General features: G+C 53.2%; 7 protein-coding genes across 7 annotated transcripts; 2 read left to right on the top strand and 5 right to left on the bottom strand.

Moving 5' to 3' along the window:
• Positions 1 to 1,879: 1,879 nt before the first annotated feature.
• On the top strand, positions 1,880 to 3,284 carry CGCS363_v007992 (uncharacterized protein; the record flags this gene model as incomplete). The annotated part of the gene is made up of 4 exons (XM_036639841.1): positions 1,880 to 2,032; positions 2,089 to 2,315; positions 2,368 to 2,507; positions 2,557 to 3,284. The coding sequence occupies 4 exons, from the start codon at positions 1,880 to 1,882 to the stop codon at positions 3,282 to 3,284; spliced, it is 1,248 nt and encodes a 415-aa protein (XP_036494192.1).
• Positions 3,285 to 4,517: 1,233 nt separating this feature from the next.
• Positions 4,518 to 7,770, bottom strand: vpr-18 (Minor extracellular protease vpr; the record flags this gene model as incomplete). Its single annotated transcript, XM_036639842.1, has 10 exons — positions 4,518 to 4,629; positions 4,682 to 4,926; positions 4,988 to 5,075; positions 5,126 to 5,234; positions 5,284 to 5,393; positions 5,447 to 6,762; positions 6,820 to 6,934; positions 6,984 to 7,080; positions 7,143 to 7,203; positions 7,267 to 7,770. The coding sequence occupies 10 exons, from the start codon at positions 7,768 to 7,770 to the stop codon at positions 4,518 to 4,520; spliced, it is 2,757 nt and encodes a 918-aa protein (XP_036494191.1).
• Positions 7,771 to 11,777: 4,007 nt separating this feature from the next.
• Positions 11,778 to 14,407, bottom strand: cbg-1-1 (Beta-glucosidase; the record flags this gene model as incomplete). Its single annotated transcript, XM_036639843.1, has 3 exons — positions 11,778 to 13,689; positions 13,750 to 14,204; positions 14,270 to 14,407. 3 exons carry the CDS (start codon positions 14,405 to 14,407, stop codon positions 11,778 to 11,780), a joined length of 2,505 nt encoding a protein of 834 aa, XP_036494186.1.
• Positions 14,408 to 15,050: 643 nt separating this feature from the next.
• CGCS363_v007995 (putative transcriptional regulatory protein) lies at positions 15,051 to 17,621 on the bottom strand (the record flags this gene model as incomplete). The annotated part of the gene is made up of 9 exons (XM_036639844.1): positions 15,051 to 15,447; positions 15,504 to 15,678; positions 15,733 to 16,109; positions 16,164 to 16,184; positions 16,236 to 16,356; positions 16,415 to 16,448; positions 16,504 to 17,296; positions 17,355 to 17,415; positions 17,483 to 17,621. The coding sequence occupies 9 exons, from the start codon at positions 17,619 to 17,621 to the stop codon at positions 15,051 to 15,053; spliced, it is 2,118 nt and encodes a 705-aa protein (XP_036494404.1).
• A 1,057-nt stretch (positions 17,622 to 18,678) lies between these two features.
• fmqE-6 (MFS transporter fmqE) lies at positions 18,679 to 20,410 on the bottom strand (the record flags this gene model as incomplete). Its single annotated transcript, XM_036639845.1, has 4 exons — positions 18,679 to 19,671; positions 19,730 to 20,072; positions 20,141 to 20,207; positions 20,263 to 20,410. The coding sequence occupies 4 exons, from the start codon at positions 20,408 to 20,410 to the stop codon at positions 18,679 to 18,681; spliced, it is 1,551 nt and encodes a 516-aa protein (XP_036494188.1).
• Positions 20,411 to 21,264: 854 nt separating this feature from the next.
• Positions 21,265 to 22,391, bottom strand: ausA-2 (Non-reducing polyketide synthase ausA; the record flags this gene model as incomplete). The annotated part of the gene is made up of 3 exons (XM_036639846.1): positions 21,265 to 21,816; positions 21,910 to 22,205; positions 22,280 to 22,391. The coding sequence occupies 3 exons, from the start codon at positions 22,389 to 22,391 to the stop codon at positions 21,265 to 21,267; spliced, it is 960 nt and encodes a 319-aa protein (XP_036494187.1).
• A 550-nt stretch (positions 22,392 to 22,941) lies between these two features.
• On the top strand, positions 22,942 to 24,050 carry QDOI-2 (Quercetin 2,3-dioxygenase; the record flags this gene model as incomplete). Its single annotated transcript, XM_036639847.1, has 2 exons — positions 22,942 to 23,244; positions 23,304 to 24,050. The coding sequence occupies 2 exons, from the start codon at positions 22,942 to 22,944 to the stop codon at positions 24,048 to 24,050; spliced, it is 1,050 nt and encodes a 349-aa protein (XP_036494194.1).
• Positions 24,051 to 24,694: the final 644 nt, after the last annotated feature.

Genomic DNA, 24,694 nt, shown 5'->3' on the forward strand with positions numbered 1-24,694 from the left:
ACCTCAGCGATTCATTTTCGTTATTGGAACTGAACCTGACTCGAGTCACATGTAAAATCCGACCGGAGATGTTTTTGCGAAGGGGAAAATATCCGAACGCGCAATGAAGGTCGTACACCTGTCCAAGCATCTGAAAGGTTAGTGCGGTTCTTGCGGGGCTTCCCATATAGCCAAGCCCCGCAAGTAGTACGCTAACCTTTCAGATGCTGGGACAGGTGTAGACGTCTCTAGACTGTTCACATATGTTTCTCTCGACATTATTATGATGCGATGATCTAGTACATCTGAAGGAACCGTAACCTTGATGCTACATACACCGCGATGGATTGATATGCTGCACTCAAATGTCCCGGTGGCCGGGGTCGTGTTTTGTTTTTTTGGCGAGGAATCCTGTGCAGCGGTACCGGTACTGCCAAGGTCGACATTCCTACGGTTCCATTGGGCTGCTGCATCAGAGAAATGACAGAAGCGACGCCGACCCAGTCTTCTCTGGCCGCAGCCCGAGGGAAGGCCAAGCGCTCGACGCGTTTCGGCGGCTCATCATTCATGTCGTGATAACATGTCGTTTCATGCAAAGCAGCAGGGGAAAAGAAGCCAGGGGAGCCGCATTGGGTGTGGTAGAGGTTGCCGGTCCAGCCACCGGGGTTGAAGGTATCAGTAATGTGTAGCTCGATGACATGCTGCAGGTGCCTCCCCCCCAACGGCTCGGTCCTAAACATGCACTCTGACAGGAGCTAGCAGATTACTCAACACCCAATCGCAATTTGTCGATGCTGTTATATCACGGTGGCGTTGCGCCACAAGTCGCACCTTTCGTTTCCAGAGAGAGTCCAGATCTTTGCAATGCTTTTTCTTCAGCCCAGATCAAGGGTGTGATCTTCTCCCCAGTACTAGCACTGGTACTAGAGAAAAGTGACTTTAGGGGGGCATAAAAGTTCTGCCGCAGCTAACCGCCCTAGTACTAGAGTCTAGTACGCAGAGAGGGTGACTTCTAACCCTCTCCGCGTACTAGGAAATTTATATAGGAAAAACAGGGTTTTAGGCGGAAATGTCTAGTACTAGTACTAGAGCGCGAAAGTACTTCGTCGATGTGGAGTAAATTTTGCATAACTTATAGGTAGAGACGCTACTTCTAAATCGGGGAAATTTATAAAGTAAAAGAGGTACTACGCCCCACTGCGCGCTCCTTATCGCCCTTACCTGCATTTTTCTCTAGTACCAGTGCTAGTACTGGGGAGAAGATCACACCCCAACTCGACTCCTCAGAGGGCCCCGTCCTCCGGTTCCCCGAGGTAAACCTTCAATCGGACGGTTTGGTCCTCATGGTGTAGTATTAGTGTGGACTTGTCGATGGGTCTGATTCCTACCGTTGCTATCGAAAGCGGAGTTGAGGACCCCCCTTGCCCTTGGAAACCGCAGACGGAAGTGCCGCTCCTGGGCCCTTGATCCCAAGCCCTTTGAGTCGAGCGTAACGGGCTCGCATCTTCTCGTAATACCCTGCAGCTTCATTTGCGATCGGCACCTCACGGCCCTTAACGTCGTGAACGTTTTGGGAACACTGAACCAGGAGAACCGGGTTCAGGGACAAGCACAAGGCTGGTAAAGGGATGGAAACAGTGACGAATGAACGATTCAGGCGCCTTGTCGCAACGAAACCTGGTTACGTCCTCTTCGCTTCAGAGCTTTTTTACCTCCTCTTCTCTTGTTGACGGTGCTTATTATTTACTATTTTGTCGTCCGCCCCCGATCTATCTCAACGTTCTTTCGGTTTAGCCGCGGGGACCCAACTTTCCCAACATCTTGTTTGTCCATCACCCCCTTCCCCCTCATCCGATACGTTGCTGGTGCGCGGGCCGAAGCTGGCAAGGGAACAGCAAACATGTCTGCAGAAGCTGCGAACGCGTTCATCCGAGAGGTCTGGGGCCTGCAAGGTGCCGCGTACCTTGTTGTTGGGCTTCGGTACTACAGCCGGCTCTCGACTCTGGGATGGAGGAAGTTTGCGTGGGATGACTTCCTGATGGGAGTGGCAGTTGTAAGTTGACACCTGATCCTTCTAACTTATCGCATGACTGATTGTTGTGCTTGCAGTTAGTGTATACCGCCGAGTCCGTTGCAGCATATTTTGTTGTTGCATATTGGAAAGGAGTTGCCAACAATGGCATGACAGATGAAGAACGAGCCGCGCTAAGTCCAACGTCGGAAGAGTACATGTTACGAGTAAACGGCTCAAAGACACACGTCATTGGACTGTTGCTATACACAACTCTGCTGTGGCTGTTGAAAGGATGCTGGGTTATCTACTACTCCCGTCTGACGTGAGCACCGCCGGCCGAACACTTTGCAACTCCAAGCTAATCTCAACTTTAGTGACGGCGTGCACAAGATGAAGCGCATCATCTTCTGGGCCTATATCATCATGCCTGTTACCTATGTTTCCTGTCTGCTTGTCGCTTTCTTCAAGTGCATCCCCTTCGATCATCAATGGCAGATCAATCCCAATCCTGGCAGTAAGTTGAACAACTCATGCGACAACCTGCGTTGACTAACCGTCAACAGACCAGTGCCTTCCAGCTATCTCTTTTATCCAAACAATCTTCGTTATGGCTATGAACACGGCTACCGATTTTTACCTCATGGCGATCCCTCTTCCTATGGTCTGGAAGTCCCACCTGCCGTGGAGGAAGAAGGTCACCTTGTTGATCATGTTCAGCGGTGGTTTCCTCGAAATGGCCTTCGGCATCCTACGCTGCGTCTCCATCCTCACCGCCGGCGAAACAGACAGTGCGCAGTCGGGCTACTGGTCCGTCAGAGAGTCTTTCGTGTCCGTCGTGTTGACCAACATGCCGATGGTGTATCCCCTCTTCAAGAGCGTCATCGACAAGAGTCGCAACGCAAGCACCAACAAGAGCGGCGCCATGGGTGACAGCCAGGGCTACAGACTGGGCAGCTACCCTGGAAAGAAAGGGCCGTCCAGCCATCCTCTTTCCATCCCGGACGAGACAAAGTGGGGGTCGAAGGAGCATATTGTTGCAAACTCGGCCGAGAAGGGCGCTAGCTCGGGAGGCGAGGAAGCCTCGATCGACTCGGGCAAGCAGCCATCCAGCCCCTATCTGCCTCATACCGACGCCGAGGTGGCGGCGGATAGCGGAAACAACGCTATGAGGTCGAGGAAGCACGAGCAGAACAAGATCGTGGTTACTACGGAGTACAAAATCTCAAGGGCGACCCCTGAGCCGCACATGTATCACATGCCTCACAGGTCTTCACGGCAGGATTTCCACTAGGATGGGTCAGGCGGTTGGAGGCAACAACATTATGAGATGTTTATCAGTAGGCAGGGACTAAAAGGATGCGAATACCCAGGATGGCTATCGGAGGGAAAAGTGCGGGCGCTTCGGAATGTTCTGTATACCTATTCAAAGACACATGTAATTTAGGAAACGATTGAATGTACAAGCTAATTACTACCCACCATCCAGAGGATCCGTCACCGTGAACCGTGAGCCAGCCCGCACCGATCTGGAAAGATCTCGTCTATCATGGTCCGATAAACAACATCAAGCTTCCCTGAGCACAGGCACAATTGGCAAGATTGACGCTGAAGGATTGCGCACCTGCAGCTAATTTCGGCAACCCAAGAAAATCATCCTCTGCAACGGTCCAAATGCCGTAGAGCCGCGCATTTTGAAACGGGTTCCCTCGTCGATCCGTGATCCACCCCTCCGTCCGGGACCCATTTTGACAGTCCAGCACGGACTGGGATCGTGGTGTCCCTTCGAAGACCTAACCCCTGCGCTTCCCTGCATCGAGCTGACTCGGGCTCACCTTGTTCTCTCTGGTCACTTGTCGTCTCACGGATGATTCCCGTTCCCTTCCCCGAAGTAAGCACTCTATTCGCTCTCGACAGGGCGTCAGGGTGTCATAGCGGCGGGTCCAATTCTGACAATCGAATGATTAAGCGTTTTGCGCGGCGATGAACCCGAGAGAGCTCGCCGAGACGTCGTGTCTTGTCGATTGGAGCCCAGGTCAGGATGTCATGGACGAACGGAGAACTGTGTGACTGCACATAGCACTGTCAACGATGGGAAGGGCAAATATCTTTTTTGGAAATGCCTACTGGCGCATCAGTTGTAAGTAGCCATGTTCTTATCTGCAAGTAAGTTGTGTTTGACAAAAATGCACAAGTTCACCGTGAAAAGCGTGGATCAATGAGGTGTATTCAGCTTGTCGCATACCCATGCTGCCTGACTGAGGCAACACGATAGCCCATCTTTGGGGAGAAATACGGGTAGAGTACCCAGATCGTACGACATTGATGGACATGATTCACCTTCGGTTACACCTCGTCAATACTTCATGTTCGCTTATGGCGGTAGTGTGACAATTAGCCATATGTTTTCTAATCTGCGCTTAGTGTCTACTCGACAAAGTAGCACACAGGTTGATGATTATGAGAATGGTAATCCTCCGTCAGTTCGAGTCCACACAATGAAATACACTTTGAATGCATAGCCCGACTAGACCTCAAATGTGCTTCCTGGCAACACAGTGATGGCGGGGGTCTTCCAAATGTCCCAGTCCTCAGCGACCTCGCGTACACCAAAGGGTCGCAGAGCTGCGATCCGGAAACTTATACGGTCAGCCTCTCATATCCTGATGGTAGGTAATCAGCGGAACTCACGTGTATGATCCAGGCAGCACTTGGGACCCATTGGCGTATCTTCCCAGCCAGTAATAAATACCATTTCGGCCTCCTGGTTGAGTATAGAGGGGGAACGTGAAGATGTCATCTTCGCTGTCCTCGCCGGGGATGAACCAAGAAGAGCTTGCGGTGCCGTTCCAGCTGGTGGCTGAGCCTACGAAGCCCTTCTCACCAACAACGGGAGGATAGGACCATTCGGCTTCGGAGTAGTTGCCGTGGAAAATCTGTATGACGACAGTCAGTTTGCGGCATTTCGTGAAGTTTCAGGACTCTTGGATGACGCACGTCCCAACGTAATTCCTCGGTACCCCAGATGAGGCGCGTGGTGAGCTTTGGGAAGTCCTGTTGCTCCCGTGTAAGGTTGAATGTGAAGCTGTGGATTGTCAGATTTACTTTGAAAGTCAATATTATGACTTGTCTTACTTGGACTTTTGCTCAAGCCTGACGCTGTTGACTCCTGAAACCAAGTTTGGAAGGCTCCAACCGTAGGCCCAGACATTTTCGATGGTCTGTCTCAAGTCGGTGGCGACACCTGTCGAGTCGTCAGTCAAACGCCTTCCACGAGATTCGGGGATGATTACCAAAATACGGGACACCAAGTTCCTCGCCATTGCTTCCACTTACGAGCACCTTTCCGCTGTAAACTGGAAGCTTGGTAGCATTGACACCTTCGGGTACCTTGAAAGTAAACCTGTCCGCCGTATAAGTCATTTGTAAGAAACAATTCACATCGCGGAAACTCACTCCACAGTCTTTGTCTCTCCCGGTCCAACAGCAACCTCCGCAGGCAAGGCAACATCAGGCGTCATTTTGACGGGGTTGATCTCCGGATAGAGCGGAATCGCTGGAATAAAAGTCTGTTGCTGACCAGGTACTGAAGGCTCGTAAGACTCGTAGCCACCCGCGTCCTGAAGTGAAAACTTGTAGGTGACTGATTCCGAGCCCTGGTTCGTGATATCAACAGAGTGCGTGCCGGTGAAGTGGACTGTGTCATTCAACTCAAACTTGCGGCCGTCAAAGCTAAGCTCAGTTGTGTAGCCCAAAACTCTCTCGGCGTCAACAAGGCCGCCTCCCACTTGAGTAGTTGGGGCCCAGAAACCATAGTCAGTGACGCTGGTAGCCCAGTCCGCCCAGGGGACGGCGCGGGCAGTGGTCGTGATGCGAGCGATGAGGCGCTTCGCCCATTCAGGGTCATCTTTATGCGCCGACCTTCCGCCAAACTTGCCAACCCACAAAGCAGCAATGCCGGATAAGTAAGGAGTTGCCATGCTTGTGCCACTGAGAACACGATACTCATTTGTCGGATAGGTACTGAGAATCTTGGTGCCCGGGCCGGACACATCGGGTTTGAGAGCAAGATCATAGGTACTACCCCAGGAGGAGTACAGAGCGGGCCGTCCACCGCCAGCGTTCCGGATACCGACATAGTGAGCTGTGTCAATATTGAAAGAAGCTGTCACGTTGCCGCCGGCTAGGATGGTGGAAACGATAGCCTCGCCGGCGCTACCCTCGATGGCCCCAGTGAGACCAACGCGGTTCGAACTGACAGGGCTCTGGTAGATGTCCAGGTTGTTGTAGAAGAGAATGTACTGCGCGCCAAAGGCAGCCACATTGGTATGCTTGGTCGACACGGTGCAACCGCCAAGTCTCACCAGAACTACAGTTTCGTTCAACTGAGGGGTATCCGCGGGCAAAGGCTGGCAGGCATCGTTCTCAACGGAAGCGTTCAAGGTGATCGGCTTGATCGGCCAATCGACGATGGTATCCGGGAAGAACCCTGAGCCCGGGACGTAAGCGACTTCGGTATTATTGGAGTTTCCATCGAGGTTGAAGTTGGCGGAAAAGGCCTGCGCGGGGAAAACACCAGGATCGCTCGAGGCAACTGTCAAGACATGCTTCCCTGAGGCGCCGTTGGCCATAGAGAAGGGACCATCCTGTCCTGAGTTGCCGGCAGCGAAAACGACGACGACGCCATTATCGACGATCCTGGATGCCACCACAGCGAGGGCATTGTTGGTGAAGCCGCTGCCTTCGCCAACGCTAGCGCTGATGATGTCTGCCTGGAAGGGCTGTTAGCTACGATGCAACTGGCACATTTACTATAATATTCAACTCACCCCTGAGTCGAAAGCCTTCAAGAAGCCTTCAATGACAGTCTCCTCATTCGAGTAGCCGCTGCTACCAAAGACTTTGAATGAGAGAAGCTTGGACTTGGGTGCAACCCCGACGAATCTTGGCAAGTTAGTTTAAATTTTAGCATAACTCTAGGCGAAGACTCAACTGATCACTTTGTCCCGCGATGATGCCGGCCACGTGCGTGCCGTGTCCGTATCTGTCCATGGGATCGTTGTCGGGCTGTGCGGGCGCGTCAGGCCACGCTGCCAACTCTAAATCAGCGCCTTTCACACAAACCCACCGGCTCCGAGGGGTTATCACGTACCATCACCGACAAGATCGTAACCACCGATCACCGTGTAGTTATCACCGAGGCCTCCTCCGAGCTGGCGTACAGATTATAAATCAGCTCAAATCATGTCGGGAACGGCGGCAAGTCAACTACTCACTGCCGGGTGGGTGTACTGGACACCGCTGTCAACGATTGCGACAACGGCGCCTTCGCCCAGGATTCCGTCCTCATGTAGGTTCTGAACGCCAGTGAGGCCGTGGACCGAGTAGTTCACCGCAGCCGCATCGTCGCTGAATGACTCGCCTTCCACGGTCGGGAGCAGCTGCAACATCTGAGACTTGTAGACAGAAGCGACAACAGGCTCGTCATCGGACCCATCAAGCGAGCTCTGGATAGACTCGGCCGTGCAGCCATGGTCGCATTCGACGGCGATTCCGGGGAAGATGTCTGAGTCAAACTGCTTCACGACTCGAAGCCCGGGCAGCCCAGACGAAGCCTTGGAAGCCACGCGCGATCCGTGTGCGCGTGACTTCAGCTCGACGATGTATCTCTTGGGCGTCGCATCGCTAGCAGCGCTCTCGTTGAGTGAACGAGGCGCGAATTGATGCAGCGCCTGAGCCGTGCTGAATAGCGCCGCGAGGAGGGCTGCTTCCGCGCGCATGATTGTCGATGCGTAGTAAACGAAAACGAATGTGAGCGTGTGCAAGGCACATGGCGAGCCAAACTTTCCGCCATCGCGAGAGCGCGAAAGTCGCCGTTGAAGTATGCCATCTCGTCGCCAAGAAGCACGGCATGTTGTTTTTGACACCTGCCCAATGAGGTCCAGCGCGCATCATGCAATTTGTGATGGTTCGTTGTTTTTAACACGGGAAGATCCACTAGCGTTGCATTGCCGGACGAACTTGCGCCTTGAGAGGCTGTTTGAAGGGAAGTAATATGGGGGAACAGGGGCCGTTTAATGGCAAACACGGGACTAGCGTGGGCGATAGGAGGAATACGAACTCTTCGGCATCGGGGCCCAGGGATCGTGACAGGGGCAGATGGGCGGATAGCTCCTCGGTCAATCTGCTTAAGGCTAACGAAACGTCATAATGTAACTGCAAGTTCGTACTCTGGTGACCGTTGATGCTTCAGGCGAAAATCGCCTCGTTCGATGATTGATTACCCAAAGCGGAAAGTCTGTACCGACGTACTCGGTCTCATTGACAACAAGCTTCGACAGAGTTCGAAATCAAAGCACTTTCAAAAGGGTTGACGGACTCAATGAAAGTTCCGTGAGACTGAAACGAAACATTGAAACTGATTTTCTCATTACGCTAAGTGGTATCAAATCTGGTATCATTTCATCGACGCCGGATCGTCGTCCAGTGGTATCGACTTCAGTCCCAACTCCAAATCCGACGACTCCACAATGCTATGACGCGAGCCATGAGTGTGATTCGTAGATCTCGCCCCAAATGTGTCGTGATTCAGCTGTATTTCACTCCCGTCCGAGACGTGCCTTGCGTGATTCGCTTTGTGTCCCGATTCCTTGGACCCGACTGTGGCGGGAACACCGTCTCCTGGCCCCGAGCCCGGCCCACGTTCTCTCCCAACATCGTGATTTGTAGATCCCAGAAGTCGAGGGAAGAAGCGTCTTGCCAGGGGTTTTAATGTGATTAGGCAAGCGCAGACGATGGCCGTGTTCAACTCAATAATTGACCATTCAGCTATGCCTGGACTGTCGAACGTCGGGTCGGTCGATTTGAAGGCCGAAGCTAGTGACGGAATGCGCAATATTGACACTACACAAACACTGGTATGGCAGGTTAGATCACACGCTCGGTTATCATGACAAAATTACCGGTACTTACAAGAACCCGAGTGCAAAGATCAGGTACAAACTGATCTTTTGCTGGCGGGGCTGTTTTATCTTTGGAAGAATCGGCAAGGGGAGGATGAGGATCACAAAATCGGTGAAAATATTGATGGCGGCGTTGGCGAACCAGGTGGCTCCCCTGTCAAGACATTTCCCAGGTGCACTGTAGTCATGGTCAGCACTACAACAACCGCATTTCAGGTGAACAGAACTCAACAGACCTTGGTTTCCAATTCTTCTCAAAGGGTAGACAAAACAAGACCGATGAGAAAACCGTCCATGTGGAGACTACCGCGACAAGAGATAGTGCAATGTAGCACGCTTTGCGATAATTGAGGTCTCGTAGTACCCGCAGGTACAGCAGCAGTATAGAGACCTTGACGAAGGCCAATCCGAGGTTGTAGAAGATGATAGTGATGTACGACCACTACTCATGACTGTCAGCTTGACTCGACTTCAACGACTCATGGGACTGGACCAGTAATTTCTCCTTACCTTGAAGAAAGTCTGCTGTTGGTGCACACTCAGTGTCTCGTACCGCTCGCCCATACCAGTGATTGCTTCTGTCAGATAATTAGCAACGACAGAGGAACAGGATGCTCAGGCTTCTTACGAATAGCCATCCCAGCGGATTGACAGGCGGACCAAATCTATTCCATATCGCAGTCAGTCTTGTGATTCCTTTTCAGTGAACACCGCTTCCCTCAAAGCTCGAGCGGATTGTCATCGATCCTTGGTGTCTTTGGTGTAGATTTCAGCGTACCCATGCGATCAGAATCCACGCATCCTCCCACCCCAAAAGTCGCGCCGGTGATAGACGCGCATAGAATCTCAAGCCGACAATGATCCCCGAAAGAACAGCCGATGCCACTGCACAAGATATGACAGACTGCCCCTGGGGCGCCAAACCGGGCGGGCCGCCATCCTCAATGACGTCGACGTTGAAAGATTCCATATCCATATCGATTCGCGACCGAGCCTTGGCCGTCGCCAAAATGCCTTGTAATCATTGAGTACCAAGCCGTCAAAGACTAGATTCTTCGCTCACGACGTCGATTCTTCCCATTCACATCGTCTGTGGACAGTCGTCGGTGGGGCGGTGTTGATGTCTGGCCGTGGCTCTCATGCGCGAGCCAACGTCGGGTTGCGGGTCGCCGTTGGGTGGGAGGAGAAGAGAAGGTCTGGAGATACTGCGGACTGACTTGGGCAAAATATCAGACCCAAGCATGAAGGACAAGCTAGCGAGCGATTTAGAGTGTCGTTAGAGTCAAAGCGGTACCCCGGCATCATCCAGCCCTAAGGTGCTAAGAGGAATGCAAGGGGCGGAGGCGCTACACCATCTTGGCCAAGACACCCTGTTGACGCCCCGTTCCAAGGCCCAAAGGAGCCAAGAGGCTTCGCTGTTGGCTGGTAACACGAAACCAAGCTGACGAGCTGAAGAGCCTCTGGAGAGGCTGCAGTGGTGTGGGAAGGGAACTAAATTCCGTTTCGTGAGGATAAAGCCGAAGGGATTGTTCCCTGTCCGTTGCCAGGGATGGGCGGGAAACAGGAGTCACGACCACGCAGACGAAGCTGTTAAGCTTCGCTGTAAAACCTCATATCGCAAGGATATCACGGGCCTGGAGGCATGGACAACTCGTCCGCCTGGGCAGCATGGCCCATGCTCCTCGAGTACTCGAACGGGCGTGCAGATCATCTGGAGTGACCTGCCTTGTTCGATAAAACAGGAGTGGCATTGGGCCATTGGCTGCATAAGTTTTGACTCCCGTATTGCTTAAGCTTCGTAACCTCAAAACATTGGCCCCTGCTCTCCGTCTTCCCACCCATTCAGGTGGGATCCGTGAGGGGGAAAGGGCGCACGCACGAGCTAGAGAAGCGTGGCTGGCATGCATTTCGGGCTTGTCAGCCGAAAATGGGAGAGGTCTCAGACATGGAAACTAAGTTGGGAACTGGGATCAGCGCTTATGTTTTGACGAGCCGGTGGCTTGCTTTGGTGGCGTGTATGCTTTGAGGTTAGGCCCATCGCGTGAAGACATTGTCTGAGGGGAACACCCATGAGTTTGACTGCGGCCTTGACACAAGAAAAAAGTTGATTTCGTTCAAGTGATGTCAACGAGCGCGGGCCAGATGCTCCAACTCCACCGCCTGAACTATCAAAGTTGAAGTGTCTTCCCCGACAGAGGTGTTCCCCGAATGCGGACCGAATCAGAGAGAGCTTGTCTTGCAAGGTTGAAAGAGAAGGTCCATCCGCACCCCTAGCTCTTTGAGGTTATTCGTCCCGCACCTCGCACACCTACACGGAAAAGAAGACGGAAGTGTTCTGATCACCGGACGATGACCCAATATCGCAAGAGGATGCGCAGGGTGAGGCTGCAAACGAGGCCTAGGCTGAAATACGACAAATTCGCATTCGCGATGGACACAGTTTTATCCATAGAGTCCGCCAAGAGATGTCACATTGACGGCACTTTGATCCTGACACCAGGGAGATTGTTGAATTAGCCTCTCCATCCCCGGGTTAATGTCTTGGATATGAAGGTCTAGACACGGAAATCTGGTGGCTTGAGCCACTTAGCGTTCAATGTCTCGGATCGGTTCTAGCGAGTTACTAATACGGCAATGGAGAAACTCCCGCCTCAGAACGGCGACCAGAGTGAGGAAGACTAGCAGTGAAGTGTCGTCAACTCATGTAATTTCGACTAACTTGATAGATGATAATTGGAAAGCACAATGATTCCAGTCGCCAAGTATGCCACACAAACCCGAACGAAGTCTAGAATAGGAGGCGAATTTTCTATCCATTGTCCCTTTTACAACCCGTTCCAGACCGATTCCGCCGCAACCGAGATCTCGGCTCGGCGATCTCCAACAAGAACGCCATAGACCCCCTTTTCCAACCTCCAAGCCTTCTGCGCCTCGTCCCAGTAGCTGCAGGCGATTTTCAGATCAACCTCCAACGTCGTCACCGTAGACTCCCCCGGTTGCAGATCCACCTTCGTGAAAGCCTTCAACTCGCGCTCGGGTCTCCAGACGGAGGTCTCCTTTGCGGGACTGACGAACAGCTGGACCACCTCCTTGCCTGCGCGGGAGCCAGTGTTGGTGACCTTAACAGTCGCCTTCAGCTTGGCTACACCCGACTCCTCCGAGACGGTCGCGTCCAGGTCCGAGTACGCGAACGACGTGTACGACAAGCCGTAGCCGAAAGCCCACCGCGCCCGTGTTGCCGCGTTAGCGTGCCGGTAACCCACACCCAGGCCCTCCGCGTACTTCAGCGCGATGCTGCCGTCCTCGGTCTTGGTAGCCGGGAAGTCGCCGAAGCTGGGCACGTCCTCCAACGTCTTGAACCACGTGGTCGCGAGGCGTCCGCTGGGGTTCGTCTTGCCTGTCAAGATGTCCGCTGTCGCCTGCGCGCCCTCCTGTCCGGGGAAATGTGCCAGCAGGATGGCGTCGACGTCGTCGACTACGGCGCTGACGTCGATGGGGTTGCCGCAGTGAAGAACGAGGACGGTCTTCTTGGACGCGGCGGCAACGGCCTTGATTAGAGCGGCTTGGTTCTCTGGCATGCGAATGTCCTCTAGGTCGTAGCCCTCAGACTCGTACTGCTCATTGCGGCCAGCGTAGACAATGCTAACGTCTGATGTCTTCGCGAGCTCGACTGCCTCGGCGATGCCAGCCTCGTCGGAGCGGTACTCCTCGAAGCAAAGGGATGCGGCGTAGGGTGTGGGCTCGCCTCTCACTAGCGCGTCCCGCGACTTCATGCTGAGCTTGATGTCGTAGGCTTGCCCCGCATTCATGGCAAGTTGCACGCGTGTCTCGAGCTTGATGTGGTTGAAGATGAACTGCTCCGTTGCAATATTGTTCTGCGGCCCGGAAAGAACCTCCTTGCCGTCCACTGTGAGGGAGTATTCTCCGGTGGTTCGGACCGCAAGCGTGTGCTCTCCGGTGCTCTCCGGGGTCAACTTGGTGGTGATCTCGATGTGAGATCCCGGAACTTTGAGACCAGCCTTGAACTCGCCCAACATCCAGACATCTGCCTTCTCCTGGAACTCGGTCAAGATTGGCTCCGGAGTGTCATCGTTGAAGTACTTGACATCCATACCGTGACGTCCGTCTTGTGCGGTAAGCTTTGATGCAGGCGCAAACGGAATGACGCGCCTCGTTCGCACACCAGCGGCATACTGTACCTTCTCGTCGGAGAAAGCCTTCTTCAGCAGCTCGAGAGGAGAGTGTCGGTACTGCGGCGTACACGAAGCGCTACCTCCGCCAGTTACGACAGGCGCACCAGCATACTCTCCGATCAAGGCGACCTTGTTCGTCTTTGATGTATCCAAGGGCAGAGCTTCGTCGGTATTCTTCAGAAGAACGATGCCGCTTGCCGCAAGCTCCCGCGCGATCTGGTTGGTCTCATCGGTTATCTCAGACCTCTCCGGCCGTTCGCCGTGGACTGTCCTCGTGCGGTTTCGAAGCTCCAGCATCTTGAGAGCTCTGGCGTCGATCTCTGCTTCAGACACCTTGCCAGACTTGACGGCCTCGACCAGCCGCCCGCCTCTAAACACCGGGAAAGGCATCTCGAGGTCCAGACCAGCCTTGACTGGCGCAACCACGTCGTGGACGGCGAACCAGTCGCTCATGACCATTCCGTCGAAACCCCATTCTTTTCGCAGGACGCGCTCGATTAATGGCTCGTGTTCGCTGCAAAATGTGCCGTCGACCTTGTTGTACCTGTCACACATCGGCTGTTAGCATTGTGAAGATCTCTGTTGAGGGAAGAGAGGGCCATACGCAGTCATGATGCCAGCCGGATTCGACGTTCTCAGCAAATGCTGCCACGCCGCGAGGTAGACTTCTCTCAATCCGCGGCTATCAATCGACGCCTGCACATCGTAAAAGTGTCTCAGCGTCTCTGAATCGTTGCACACGAAATGCTTTGGGCAACATCCGAATCCATGCTTTTGAATGCCGTTGGTGATCGCGCCAGCAAGCTGGCCAGAAAGCAGAGGGTCTTCGCTGAAGCACTCGAAATTGCGTCCGGCACGGGGATCGCGGTGAATGTTGATTGTCGGGCTCAGGACCATCTGCGCACTCTTGAGACGGGCCTGGTTGGCGATCTCCTCACCCATGCGGCCCAGAAGCTCAGCATCCCATGTTGAGCCCAGGCAGGCCGTGTTGGGGAAGCATGCGGTCGTGAGGTCGGCTGTGATTCCTGACGGGCGAACCCCAGCAATGGAGTCTGCAACCTGGAAGTGAAATAGTCAATTTCCGTCTCTTGACACATTTTGAGACGTCATGAGAGTATGCTTACTCTGATGGGAGGAATGTTGAGGCGCGCGACACCTGCTGCTGTGGAGAAGTCACGTCCTGAGAGGAGCGCGACCTTCTCTTCCAGCGTCAGTTCGGAAAGGAGGGCTGTGAAGTCCCTCTCGTCAACTTGCGACCCCATCGTGATTTTGGAGAAAAATGTGGAAAAGTTGGAGTCAATTGAAGGTGGAGGGGTTCAATGCAGGCGTGGAAATGTTGTGATTGTAGTTGTGGTTGTGTTTCCGTTCGTGACGTCTGGACTTCTCCTCAAGACGGACGGCACTTGGACCTTTAACAGGATGAAGTTTGCAAATTGCATCGTTTTGTCCCGCCACCAAAACATCGTGAAATCGGAGCTTCCAGCTAGCTACCCCATGTGATGATGCACGAGTCGGAGCCACAGCCCCCCGATGCCTCCGACATTCCGACCCCGGAACTTCCCCGCATGAGATCTCATCAGCAAAGGACCCCCACATCCCGCCCCCGCTTCGGCTTTTCCGCCGGTTGCTGCTGTTTTGGGGGCATGATTCGGATGTCCAGCATCGTAGGAATCTCCGAGCGGGCCATTTACTACTTAAAGACGAAGACGTGTCCGCGTTCCTGCGCCCCACGGCAGTTGTGACATTTGTATCGGCATTGTTTGTTGACAAACATCAGAGTCGGAGGCAGCCTCTGCCACACACGGCTTCCCTATCATTGGGGCAGGTTTACACCGACGGATGAAAGAAAGAAGATGATCTGGATCCCGCAAGCAGCTCGTCATTAGGTCGTATATCTTGATTCTTTTACATGGTCCTTTGATCATCCAACGCCATGAACAGCGAATTCGTCCCCTCGAAATCCGCAAACTGCATCGCAAATCCAAAGTCCATCTCATTGTCGAGGATGTTCAAGGGGCCCCAGTAATGGTTCAGTTGCAGCATTGCATCTGCGGGTGGCATGGCTGGTATCATTGCCGCGGACGGTGTTGATGCCGAGAATTTCTTCTCCGCCTTCTCAATAGCTTTATGCAGAAGCTTGGCCGACCTTAGGGCCACTACGCACTCGTCCATGGTCTCGAGAATTTCTATGGCCATGCCGACGAGTTTAAGAAGAGGTTGCAGCTCTGACTCTACAGCCTCTTGAGTGACATACACCAGAATCATTGATGCCGCAAACACTGTGTATGTTGTGTTGTAGAACCTATGGCGGCTGTCAACCAAGTCTTCATGCGATGCTTATTGTGAGGGAATTCATACCATGTGCGGAAGAAATCATGATGTTGATACGTCTGGTAAATGATTTCAATCGTTTGCTTGGCAGATTCAAGACACGTCTGAATGCCCTCATGAGACCCCGGGATTGATGCACGCTCTGCAGATGTCGATGTGAGAAGAATCGACCCAAATAGCAGAATCTTCAAATTGAGATAGCCTGGCAAGCGAGTTAGCGGGTTGCCACGGCTGAAGAGACACGACGAAGGCTTACGCATAGTCAAAACAAGTCGTTGCCTCTTCATCCACTGAGCCTCCTTGGCGCTCTTCAGTGAACGCGGCTGAACCGTCCCTGTCGGCCGAATCGGCTCCGGGAGACTTTCAACCCACTTTTGCAAGTCTTGATCGATCTGATGCGCCAGCGTAACCGTTCTCGGAACCGTCGTTTCCGGCAAGTAGATTCCCAGGCAGATGCTTCTGATGACTTTTGAGTAGTCCACCATCGACTTGATGATGGCGCAAGACGGAGGATCCACGAGGTCTGAGCTAGATGAGTACTCATTTTCAGTTTCACCAATAATTGGGAATTGTCGGTTGTGGTAGAGGTCGGCTCCTAATGTGTCAGGTCTGCCCATTGAGAAAGACATTTCGCTTTTTTTTTCAAGTCAGTAGTTGGCGAGATGATTGATGAGTTTGAAGGCTTACGTCTCTAATGAGTATAATCCCCTGGAACTTTGTCAGCGTTCGAATTGTTTGCAGAGCATCGGCTTCTCTTACCACCAGGTTCTCGTTTCTGCTCTCAGCTCTGCTGGATCTTTCTTGCAGCCTGGGCCAGGTTCGCGGTTGATACCCATCGCCAAGGCTGTTCTGACAGCAAGTCCAACGTACATATATGACCCTAATCGACACTCATCAGCTCAAACAACGCAGACTTATACACACATGAAATAACTCACAATGCGCGTTCAACTCATTTTGACAAACTTTCGCCTTCACAACTGTCAGCATTTCTTCGCACAACCAGCCGCCGTCTAAATCAACTTACCAAAAAGAAGTAGCACTGAACCATTTCCAGATCAGTCACCATTCCAAGTTGATCACACCGTCTCTTTGCCTCGTCAAAGAACCTTCTGCTCCATTGCAAGTTCTCGATCCCGTCAATCGGCTCATCCTCCCGCACTCCGATAAGGGCGCCCAAAGACAGAATGCTGTAATATAAAGCGATGAAACTCGATGGCGTCCGGGCAGCTTCTTGGTTCGACCAAATCATCTCGCAGCGGTCGAAGAAGATTTTCTTATCGAGGATGGGATGCACGTAGTGTATGCTGGAAAAGAAACTTTGCAGAAAGTGCCGGCATTGTGGGTAGTGAGTTACCGGCCTCGCAGACGACCTCTCCTCACCGGTGTGTGCTGGTCCTCCCTGGGGCTGATCGGCTGCTGGTGATGAGAAGGCGGGATTGTGAAGATTTGAAAGCAAAGTTCCCGCATCGGAGTCCAAGTCATTTGATACCACAGGCTCTTCACCGGTTCTCTGCACATGTGATAGAAGAGCGACTGACGATGAGCTTCCATAAAACTCCACGTTCCGAGTATGTCGGTTGACGCCGGAAACCTCTTGGCCAGCAGCATTTCTGGAGCGTGCATTTGACGGTGAGCCGACTGTCGTGCTTCGTGATGGCCGCCGTTGGAGGTTGCAGTCTGCCGGTGAGAAACCCTCGGCTATTTCGGGAATAGTTGCGGATACCGAGGCGTTGTCGTCTGTCGATTGAGCCTTCTGGCTCTGAGACTCTGCGAGAGCCGACAGGCTCTTGACCTGTTCTTCAAGTTGTCTCACATACCTGTCGAGGATCAGCAAAGCTACCGTTAGACTAGAAAGACTCCAGATGAGATACGTACTCTGGAGTGTAATGCCTCCTCGACATGTCTTGGCCTTTGTAGACACATGTTGCGCCGCGGTCTGAATTTTCACATTAGTCGCCACAACAAGCTCAATTGCGGGATTAAAAATCGCGCAAAAAACTCACTCTTGCAATAGGTGCAAGGATACAGCTCATCGCACTTGTTCTTCTTCGCCCTGCAGAGATCGCACGCTCGAGCGGCCCGGGGTCGGCGGACCTTGATGCCAGAGTTCTGCGTCGTGCGCTGGGCCTCTGCAGAATCCATCCTCTGTAGCGGCTGAAAACAGCGAGAACTGCCCGCCCGTGGGACTGCGCGTCGTACGTGAATGACTTCAGTATCGGAACACCCGTCTTCGGCTTGATAATCTGGGCCACTCTTCGATTCGCGAGTGTGGGAAGACGGGGGGTGCCACAGAGATTTGTGGTTGTATGCAGAAAGTGCAGAAGCTGTCGACGCCCGCCGCGCATCCGAAACGCAGCTCTGCCGCAGGAACGTGGGAACGATCAATTCTCCACTTCCCCGCACAAGACAAGCGGCATAAGACGGCAAGACGATGCGGGGACGGCGTGTTGTGGGGTAAGGTTGCGATCGCGGAACCCCTTCTTCAACGGAATTGCATGTGTGTTTATTGGTAAGCTTGGTCAGCTCCTCCTCAGGCCGGGGGCGGGCTTGACGGGCTTTGAAGTGGATGGCATGGGGGATCTGGCCGAGCCGTCTTGTTGAGTTGTTTGCTCAGCCTGCTTCAGTCACGAGGGGCCCGGTCATGCGCGAATAATGTTGAGCTGAATCGTGCGCGAAAAGGGGTGTTCATCCAACGCGTTCAGGGGCAGCAACCATAACCCATTGCAATATAGGCCAACTCAAGATTTTCGTGTCCTCTTCTCTTTTCCATATCAGATGAAATCCATGTTAGTAGTATCGATCTTCACTCTGAGATTCAATGCCAGAAACAAATGCGACCTTGAGCTCCTGGCCAGCTCTGGCAAACCCCTTGTTCCGCTTACTAAACCTCCAATAGAGACTAAGGAGAGTCATGGCCGACTCCACTCGCAGCCGGCAATTCCGGCTTGTTTACGTCGGCTTTGCCGCCGACGTTGCAGCCCGCGAGTAGGGCCGAAATCAAAAGTCCCCAATGTTACAAAGCGGACGATCTTTACGATCCAAGTCATATGCACGAGCAATCACAATGGAGAAAAGCTGATGGAGCTTGCAGCGAGACCCGCAAAAAGAGTTTCCAGCACTACCCAACGCAGTTTCGTAACTTTCGTAGCTAAAATGAACAAAAACAACTCAAAACAGGACCCCCTGTTTTCTACCCGCTTCACTTGGTATCCACCGGCCCCTCGTTGAACTGGTAACTCTCGAACTTGCGCGCCGAGATGCGCATATCGAACATCTGGTCCAGCTCCTCAAACGTGCGGCCCTTGGTTCCTGGAACATCAAAGTAGAGAACCACCAACATGAGAACGCCCATAATAAAGAAGATCCACCCAATGTGACCACCCATGTTGAGCTGATCGGTGTTGAAGAGGTACGGTAGGATGATGGTCCAGATGGTGCTGACGATGGATGAGAAGGCCACACCAATGCCAAGGGACTTGGCACGGAGCTTCGAGGCGGAGACCTCGCCTGCAACAGCCATGGATGCACCGACCGCAGGTCCGTAGGATATAGATGTGAAAATGAGGGCCACACCGATGGTCAGGAGCGACGCGTTCGTCTTCGGGAATGCCGCGGCGATGCCCATGGTCAGGTACAAGCAGACGCACACGGTGATACCAAAGAACATCAACGGGCGATGGCGGAACCTCATCATCGAGAAGGCGTTGAGGATGGCAGAAACGAGACCGACAGCAATGCCGACCTGCACCAGCATGAGGACGGTGTGGCTGTCAAGACCGGTCTGGTTGAGGAAGTAAGGGGCGTTGGACGAGAGAACGGCGCCAGTGACTTGCGGGATGTAGAAGCAGATGAGGATAATGCGAGTTCTGCGCCAGTTGGTTCCCTTGAAGCAATCGACAAAGGAGGCCTTCTCGGCAGCCAGACGGCGCTCGGCTTCGACGTTCTCGATGATCTGGTTCAAGCGGGTGTCGATGTCTTCCGTGGCGCCGGAAAGTCGCTCCAGAGACCGGCGAGCCTTGTCGTGCTTGTTCTTGAGCACCAGCCATGTTGGTGATTCGGGCATGAACGGCAAGCCGAGAGCGAGGATTCCGGGGAAAGCCCAGGCCGCGGCGAAAACGACGCGAAAAGCGGACTTGTCCATGATTGCGGTTCGGGAGAAGCTGGATGAGATGGCGATGAGGAAGCCCAAGTTCTGTTCGTTGCTGGTTAGCATAGCTGTCAACTGGCGCCTGCTTGTGAAAGACACTTACCAGCATGATGGTGTTGACCGAGAGCGCGATGCCTCTGATAGGCAGAGGAGCAATCTCAGAGACATACGTCTGGGTAGTCGCGGTGAAAAGACCGACAGAAAATCCAGTGACGATCTTGCCTCCCAGGAATTGAGAGGGGGTCTCTGAGACGTAGCTGATTGCAATACCGCAAGCGGAAACGACAATCGCCATCGCCATGACCGCCCGACGACCGAACCAATCTTGAACGTATCCAGCAGTGAATGATCCAAAGAACATCATGGTGTTGTACATGGCGTTCCATGCTGACTGCCAGTACGCCGGAATGATCAGAGCTCCATTGACCTCAGACGCAAAGGTCATCCTGAAAACACCTCATTGTTAGAAACGCTCAATGAGTCTGGCGAAGCAGAGTTTGCGCTGTTGACTTACTGGAATGCCGGCATGGCCAAGCATACTGACAATGCCAGGTTCTCGAAACCAACCAGACAAGATCCAACTGAGTTGTCATTTGTTAGAGTTGCATGTCAACCGTGATCGGACGAACTACTTACTGTTGGCGTACAGAGTCCAAAGAGCAATCTTCGGATTCCGACGCAAACACTCCATCGGACTCATCTGGCGGTCGGCCTCCCGAAGGGCCTCTTCATTGTGCGTGACATCCACCTTGACGTCGTGAACCTCGTCGCGAGGAGAGTCCATCGTTCAGAGTCGTTCGCCTGGCAGGCGGCTTCGACCGCGTTGTCGTCGGGTGAGTAGTAACGCCGACCCGGTGTGTTGGTTCGCTTGTGCTTTACGTTCCTGCGCAATGCACAAAGGGTATCGGGGTATCTCTCAAGGATTGCTGTGAAGATCTGTGGTTCAGACGGAGCGTCGGCGACTGGACCTTCCGATGTGGTTGTTGACAGATCTAGATTGTCAGTCGATGGCCAGGTGTTGATGGGCTGATTGACCACGGAGGATTATATCAAAGTTCACCGACTCGACAAGCAGGTTCCTGCGACGCTGGCCGGGATCTATCCGGGCTCGCGGCCGGAAGTCCCGACTGCACCCCAGACTCTTCTCCAACGCTTAGGGTGGCGGGGTCCCCGGATGCTACTAGCCACTTTGGCCATCGGCACTTCAGATTGGGGCAAAGCTTGGTTCTGTCACGCTTGACACGTAACTGCGCAGGTGATCGCACACTTCCACCAGGCCGAGAAAAATGGGCTTGTCGTGTCAAAATGCTGGGTCCTCAGCCACCCGCTACACATTGCACCGAGAACATGCAGCACGGGACATCCGGGCAGGAGTTGCTTTGTATTCGCAAGCCTAAGCTGTCAATGCCAATTGACTTTCAATAACACTTCGGATGGCAGGAGCCAATCAGGACACAAGACGGTGTGGTTTGCTAGCCCAAGCGATCACGATGCTGGTGTAGAGGCTGACTGACAACCACCAAGAGAAATTGAGTGTCTCACTCTCCGGATCTCCGAACCGGGTTGCTGGCACGAAGAACGCATGATGCAGCTAACTTATTTTGTATCAAACTAGCTCATGAATCGAATGCATTTGGGTCATTTGATCAAGCTCTCGAGGAAGTCGAAGCCTTCGCGCTGGAGGTTCCAAGTCTGAGATCCGACTTTCATCTTGGCGGCAAAGGTATGTTCCTCGCCCGGAATTTCCCTCAAGTCAGATTTGACCCCCTTTTCTTGCAGAGTCTTAAACAGCGCCCTGCTTAGATCAATGGAGACCATTGTATCCGCTTGCCCGTGGACTATGAACGTCGGCGGGAAGGACGCGCTGATGTTTCTTATGGGGTCAACCTCGTCCCAATTATGGGATGGGACTATCGTGTTCATGACGTTGCCATTGGCGATTTGCGTCATGGCGAACGCCTGTCGTGGGTCGTCAAAGTTCGGAGGACCCGGGGCCTGTCCCTCGAGGGAAACGCCACCCAGAATAGGCACTGGGTCCTCATCAAACACTTTGTTTAGGAACTCCTCAGTCAGACCTGAGGGAAGTCTAGCGGCGACGTGTTCGAGCTTCTTTGTCCAGAACGGATCTGTGAAGTTGCTTGGGCCATACATGTCGTAAATTCCAGCGACAGGACGGGGAACCCCAAACCCCTGAGTTGGGTCATCTCGTCAGCGCCATGTGTCACTTCGCTAATCTGGAGACTTGGTCCCTCTGAAGTCTAGTTTCGAGCTGCATGAACTTACCAAGCTAAGCGAGAGTGTGCCGCCGGATGAAGTTCCAAACGCAAATACGTGATCAGTATCAATAGCATATGACCCCTCAGCTTGGATATCAACGGCCTTTTGCAGACTGCCATCGTACACCCAAGCAAGAAGGTCACGGCAGTCCCTCATGGGTCCATCGAGCAAGGAGACTTGGGGACAGAGCCGGTGATTAGGAGCCAAGACGATCCATCCTCTGCTGAGACAGTCATTTACTTGGTCTCTGTTGACCATCTTTGACGAGCCTAGCATGAAGGCTCCTCCATGGATGTTGATGACTATTGGCAAGGCCCACATTAGTCCGAAGAAACTCCTTTCGTGCTGCAAAAGGCAGTCATGGGTCAGAACATACCAACCGGATGCGATGCCTTGGCCTCCGCCGGCGGGGGCACGTAGACATCCACATCGATCTCTTGCTGACCTATGGTCTTGTAGACTGCGCGGAAGGGGGGCTGGGTCGTCATGGCTGCTGTCGTGCTTGGCTTCAATACGGGAATCTTTCTGCAGAGAGAAATCTCGGATACAAATCCAGTCTTAAAGTCCGGGGTAATAGTGCGGCGGGGACAACCTAGATAGCTGAACAAGAACTCGTTGCTTGTGGACCTTCGTGAGAATTCCCTCCGAGCCGGCATTCCGGGGTGTGGAGTTGTGGCAACTCACCCTCGAGACGGCGGATGTTCCGCGGGTGTTCCGGAAACTGCCGGGAATTCCGGGCATCCGTAGACGCCGCTCTGATATCCCGACGTTAGAGGCCAACAAGGCAATGTGGTCCCGGTGGGCGTCCCCTCATTATTTCGGCTCCAGCGCCGTTGCGAACGCGGGGAAACGCAGCTCTAAAAAGAGGCTCGACAAGCGCCCCAAAAGCACTCATCGACAAACAATTAACCCCTCAACCCCTCATCCCCTCATCAACTCGTTCACACGTGCAATCAGCTTGCCGCCCCCTTGCACCCCACACATACCTCATCCGCAAACAGGCATTCTTTCCTTGATTATTGGACACTACTGCCCAACATGAGCATTCCGGTCCACTCGACTCCCCCTGACGCCAGGACGACGTACATCATTGACCAGCTCGAGGGCGAGCGCGTCACGATCCCCGGCAGCAAGGGTGTTTTCAGAATTCTTGCATCTTCAAAACAGACAAACGGTGGTATCGCCGTCTTCTCCAGCGGTGCCGTTCTTTCCGATGCACCCGGTTTTCACTGGCACTCGGAAGCTCACGACGTCTTCCTCGTTACCAAGGGTTACTTGAAGCTATGGAACGGCGACAAGTGCAGGATCATGGGTCCTGGTGACTTTGCCTATGTTCCCCCTGTAGGTCACACCCGCTCGAAATCCTTTCTGTGGAGAGATTGAATTCTAATATTTAACAGAAAGTTATTCACAACCCTGAGCTCCTGGGCCCTCATACGGAAACCTTGGGCTTGGTCGCCCCTGGTGACTGGGTAGACTTCTTCCGCTATGTCGGAGAGACATACAAGGGCGTCATCGTACCAGAAAACGACAATCGCGACCTTAAGAGCTTGTTGATTCCCAAGGTCATGGCCGCAAAGGACCGCTTTGATGTCCACTTTGAGCGCAACTACACGCCTCCCGAGGTCTCAGACTGGCAGGAGAGCGAAAACGTCCTCCCGGGACCTCTGGAGCCCTATTTCCTCCGTGCGAACACCGGCCCCAGATACATCCTCGGCGGTGTTCTGTCACGCCCTTTCATCAACGCCTCGCAGTGCAGCGGCAAGTTCGCCATTACCAGCCTCGAGTCCTCTAAGCTGTACGAGAAGTCGCCTCTCTCAAGGTGGCTGACGTTCCCCACGGTGGACCATTGCTTCTGTGTCCAGGAGGGCGTGCTCAAGATCAAGCTGAAAGAGTATGGGGAATGGACTGAGGTCCGCGAGGGACAGACTCTCCTGGTTTCTGCCGGACAGGCCTTTACGCTCGACTTCGGCACCCGCTTTGTAAGGGCTATTGTGTTTACAAACGGCCCTGGCATTGAGACCTTGATTGAGACGGCGGGTGAGGCATACTCAAGTTTCGTGCTGCCAGAGGAGAGCGTTGAGTGGAAGGAGGATCGCCTCTCGGAGGCGGTCAAGACTCTGGGCGTTGTTGCTGAGGCGTTGTAATCTCGCAGAGACACGTGAAAGCATTCGAGAATTGAGCATTTGAAGAATAGTGCGCTCATCTGAGGCTATGGCTATTTTGTAGAGCTTGCATTATGATTAGCAGACGTTTGAGCGAACAATAAGAACTTGTTAAAGTCACTCGCACGCTGGGTACCCAGTGAGAAAGAGGATGAGGTCTCAGGCCTGAAATAACACCCATAGAGAGACCTGCTGCTTCAGAAGCTTGAGACTCCTGCAAAACTCTGCAAAGTTATTTGAGATGAAATTTCACAGCGCTTCCATATTTCAAATGCTTTCGTGAAGATTTGGTTTTCTCTATCCGGTTTATTTTTCCATTGTTTTTTCATGTTCTATCTAGAAAGGGAGATTTTTACTAACAAGCTTCAAGGCATCAGCAGATATGCTGCTGTTTGGCCTCATTCATGCAACTTTCTTTGGGTCAGCATGAAGATTGGCTGAGTTACAAATGATGCATTAAAGAATCTCATGATGCTTCCAGGCAGATTGAGAGTGAGTGAATGCACCGACGAATCGCAGCTGGCACCAGGTGTGGGGCCAGCAAGGGAGAGAAAAAAGCCATCTGGGTCACGTGTTCTGGCACTGTCAGCGCGTGACAAATTTCCACTTGGCGCCCGGCGCCAACG

Source organism: Colletotrichum siamense, assembly GCF_013390195.1.
Source record: "Colletotrichum siamense strain Cg363 chromosome Unknown KSG_Cg363_contig05, whole genome shotgun sequence".
NCBI lineage: Eukaryota > Fungi > Ascomycota > Sordariomycetes > Glomerellales > Glomerellaceae > Colletotrichum > Colletotrichum siamense.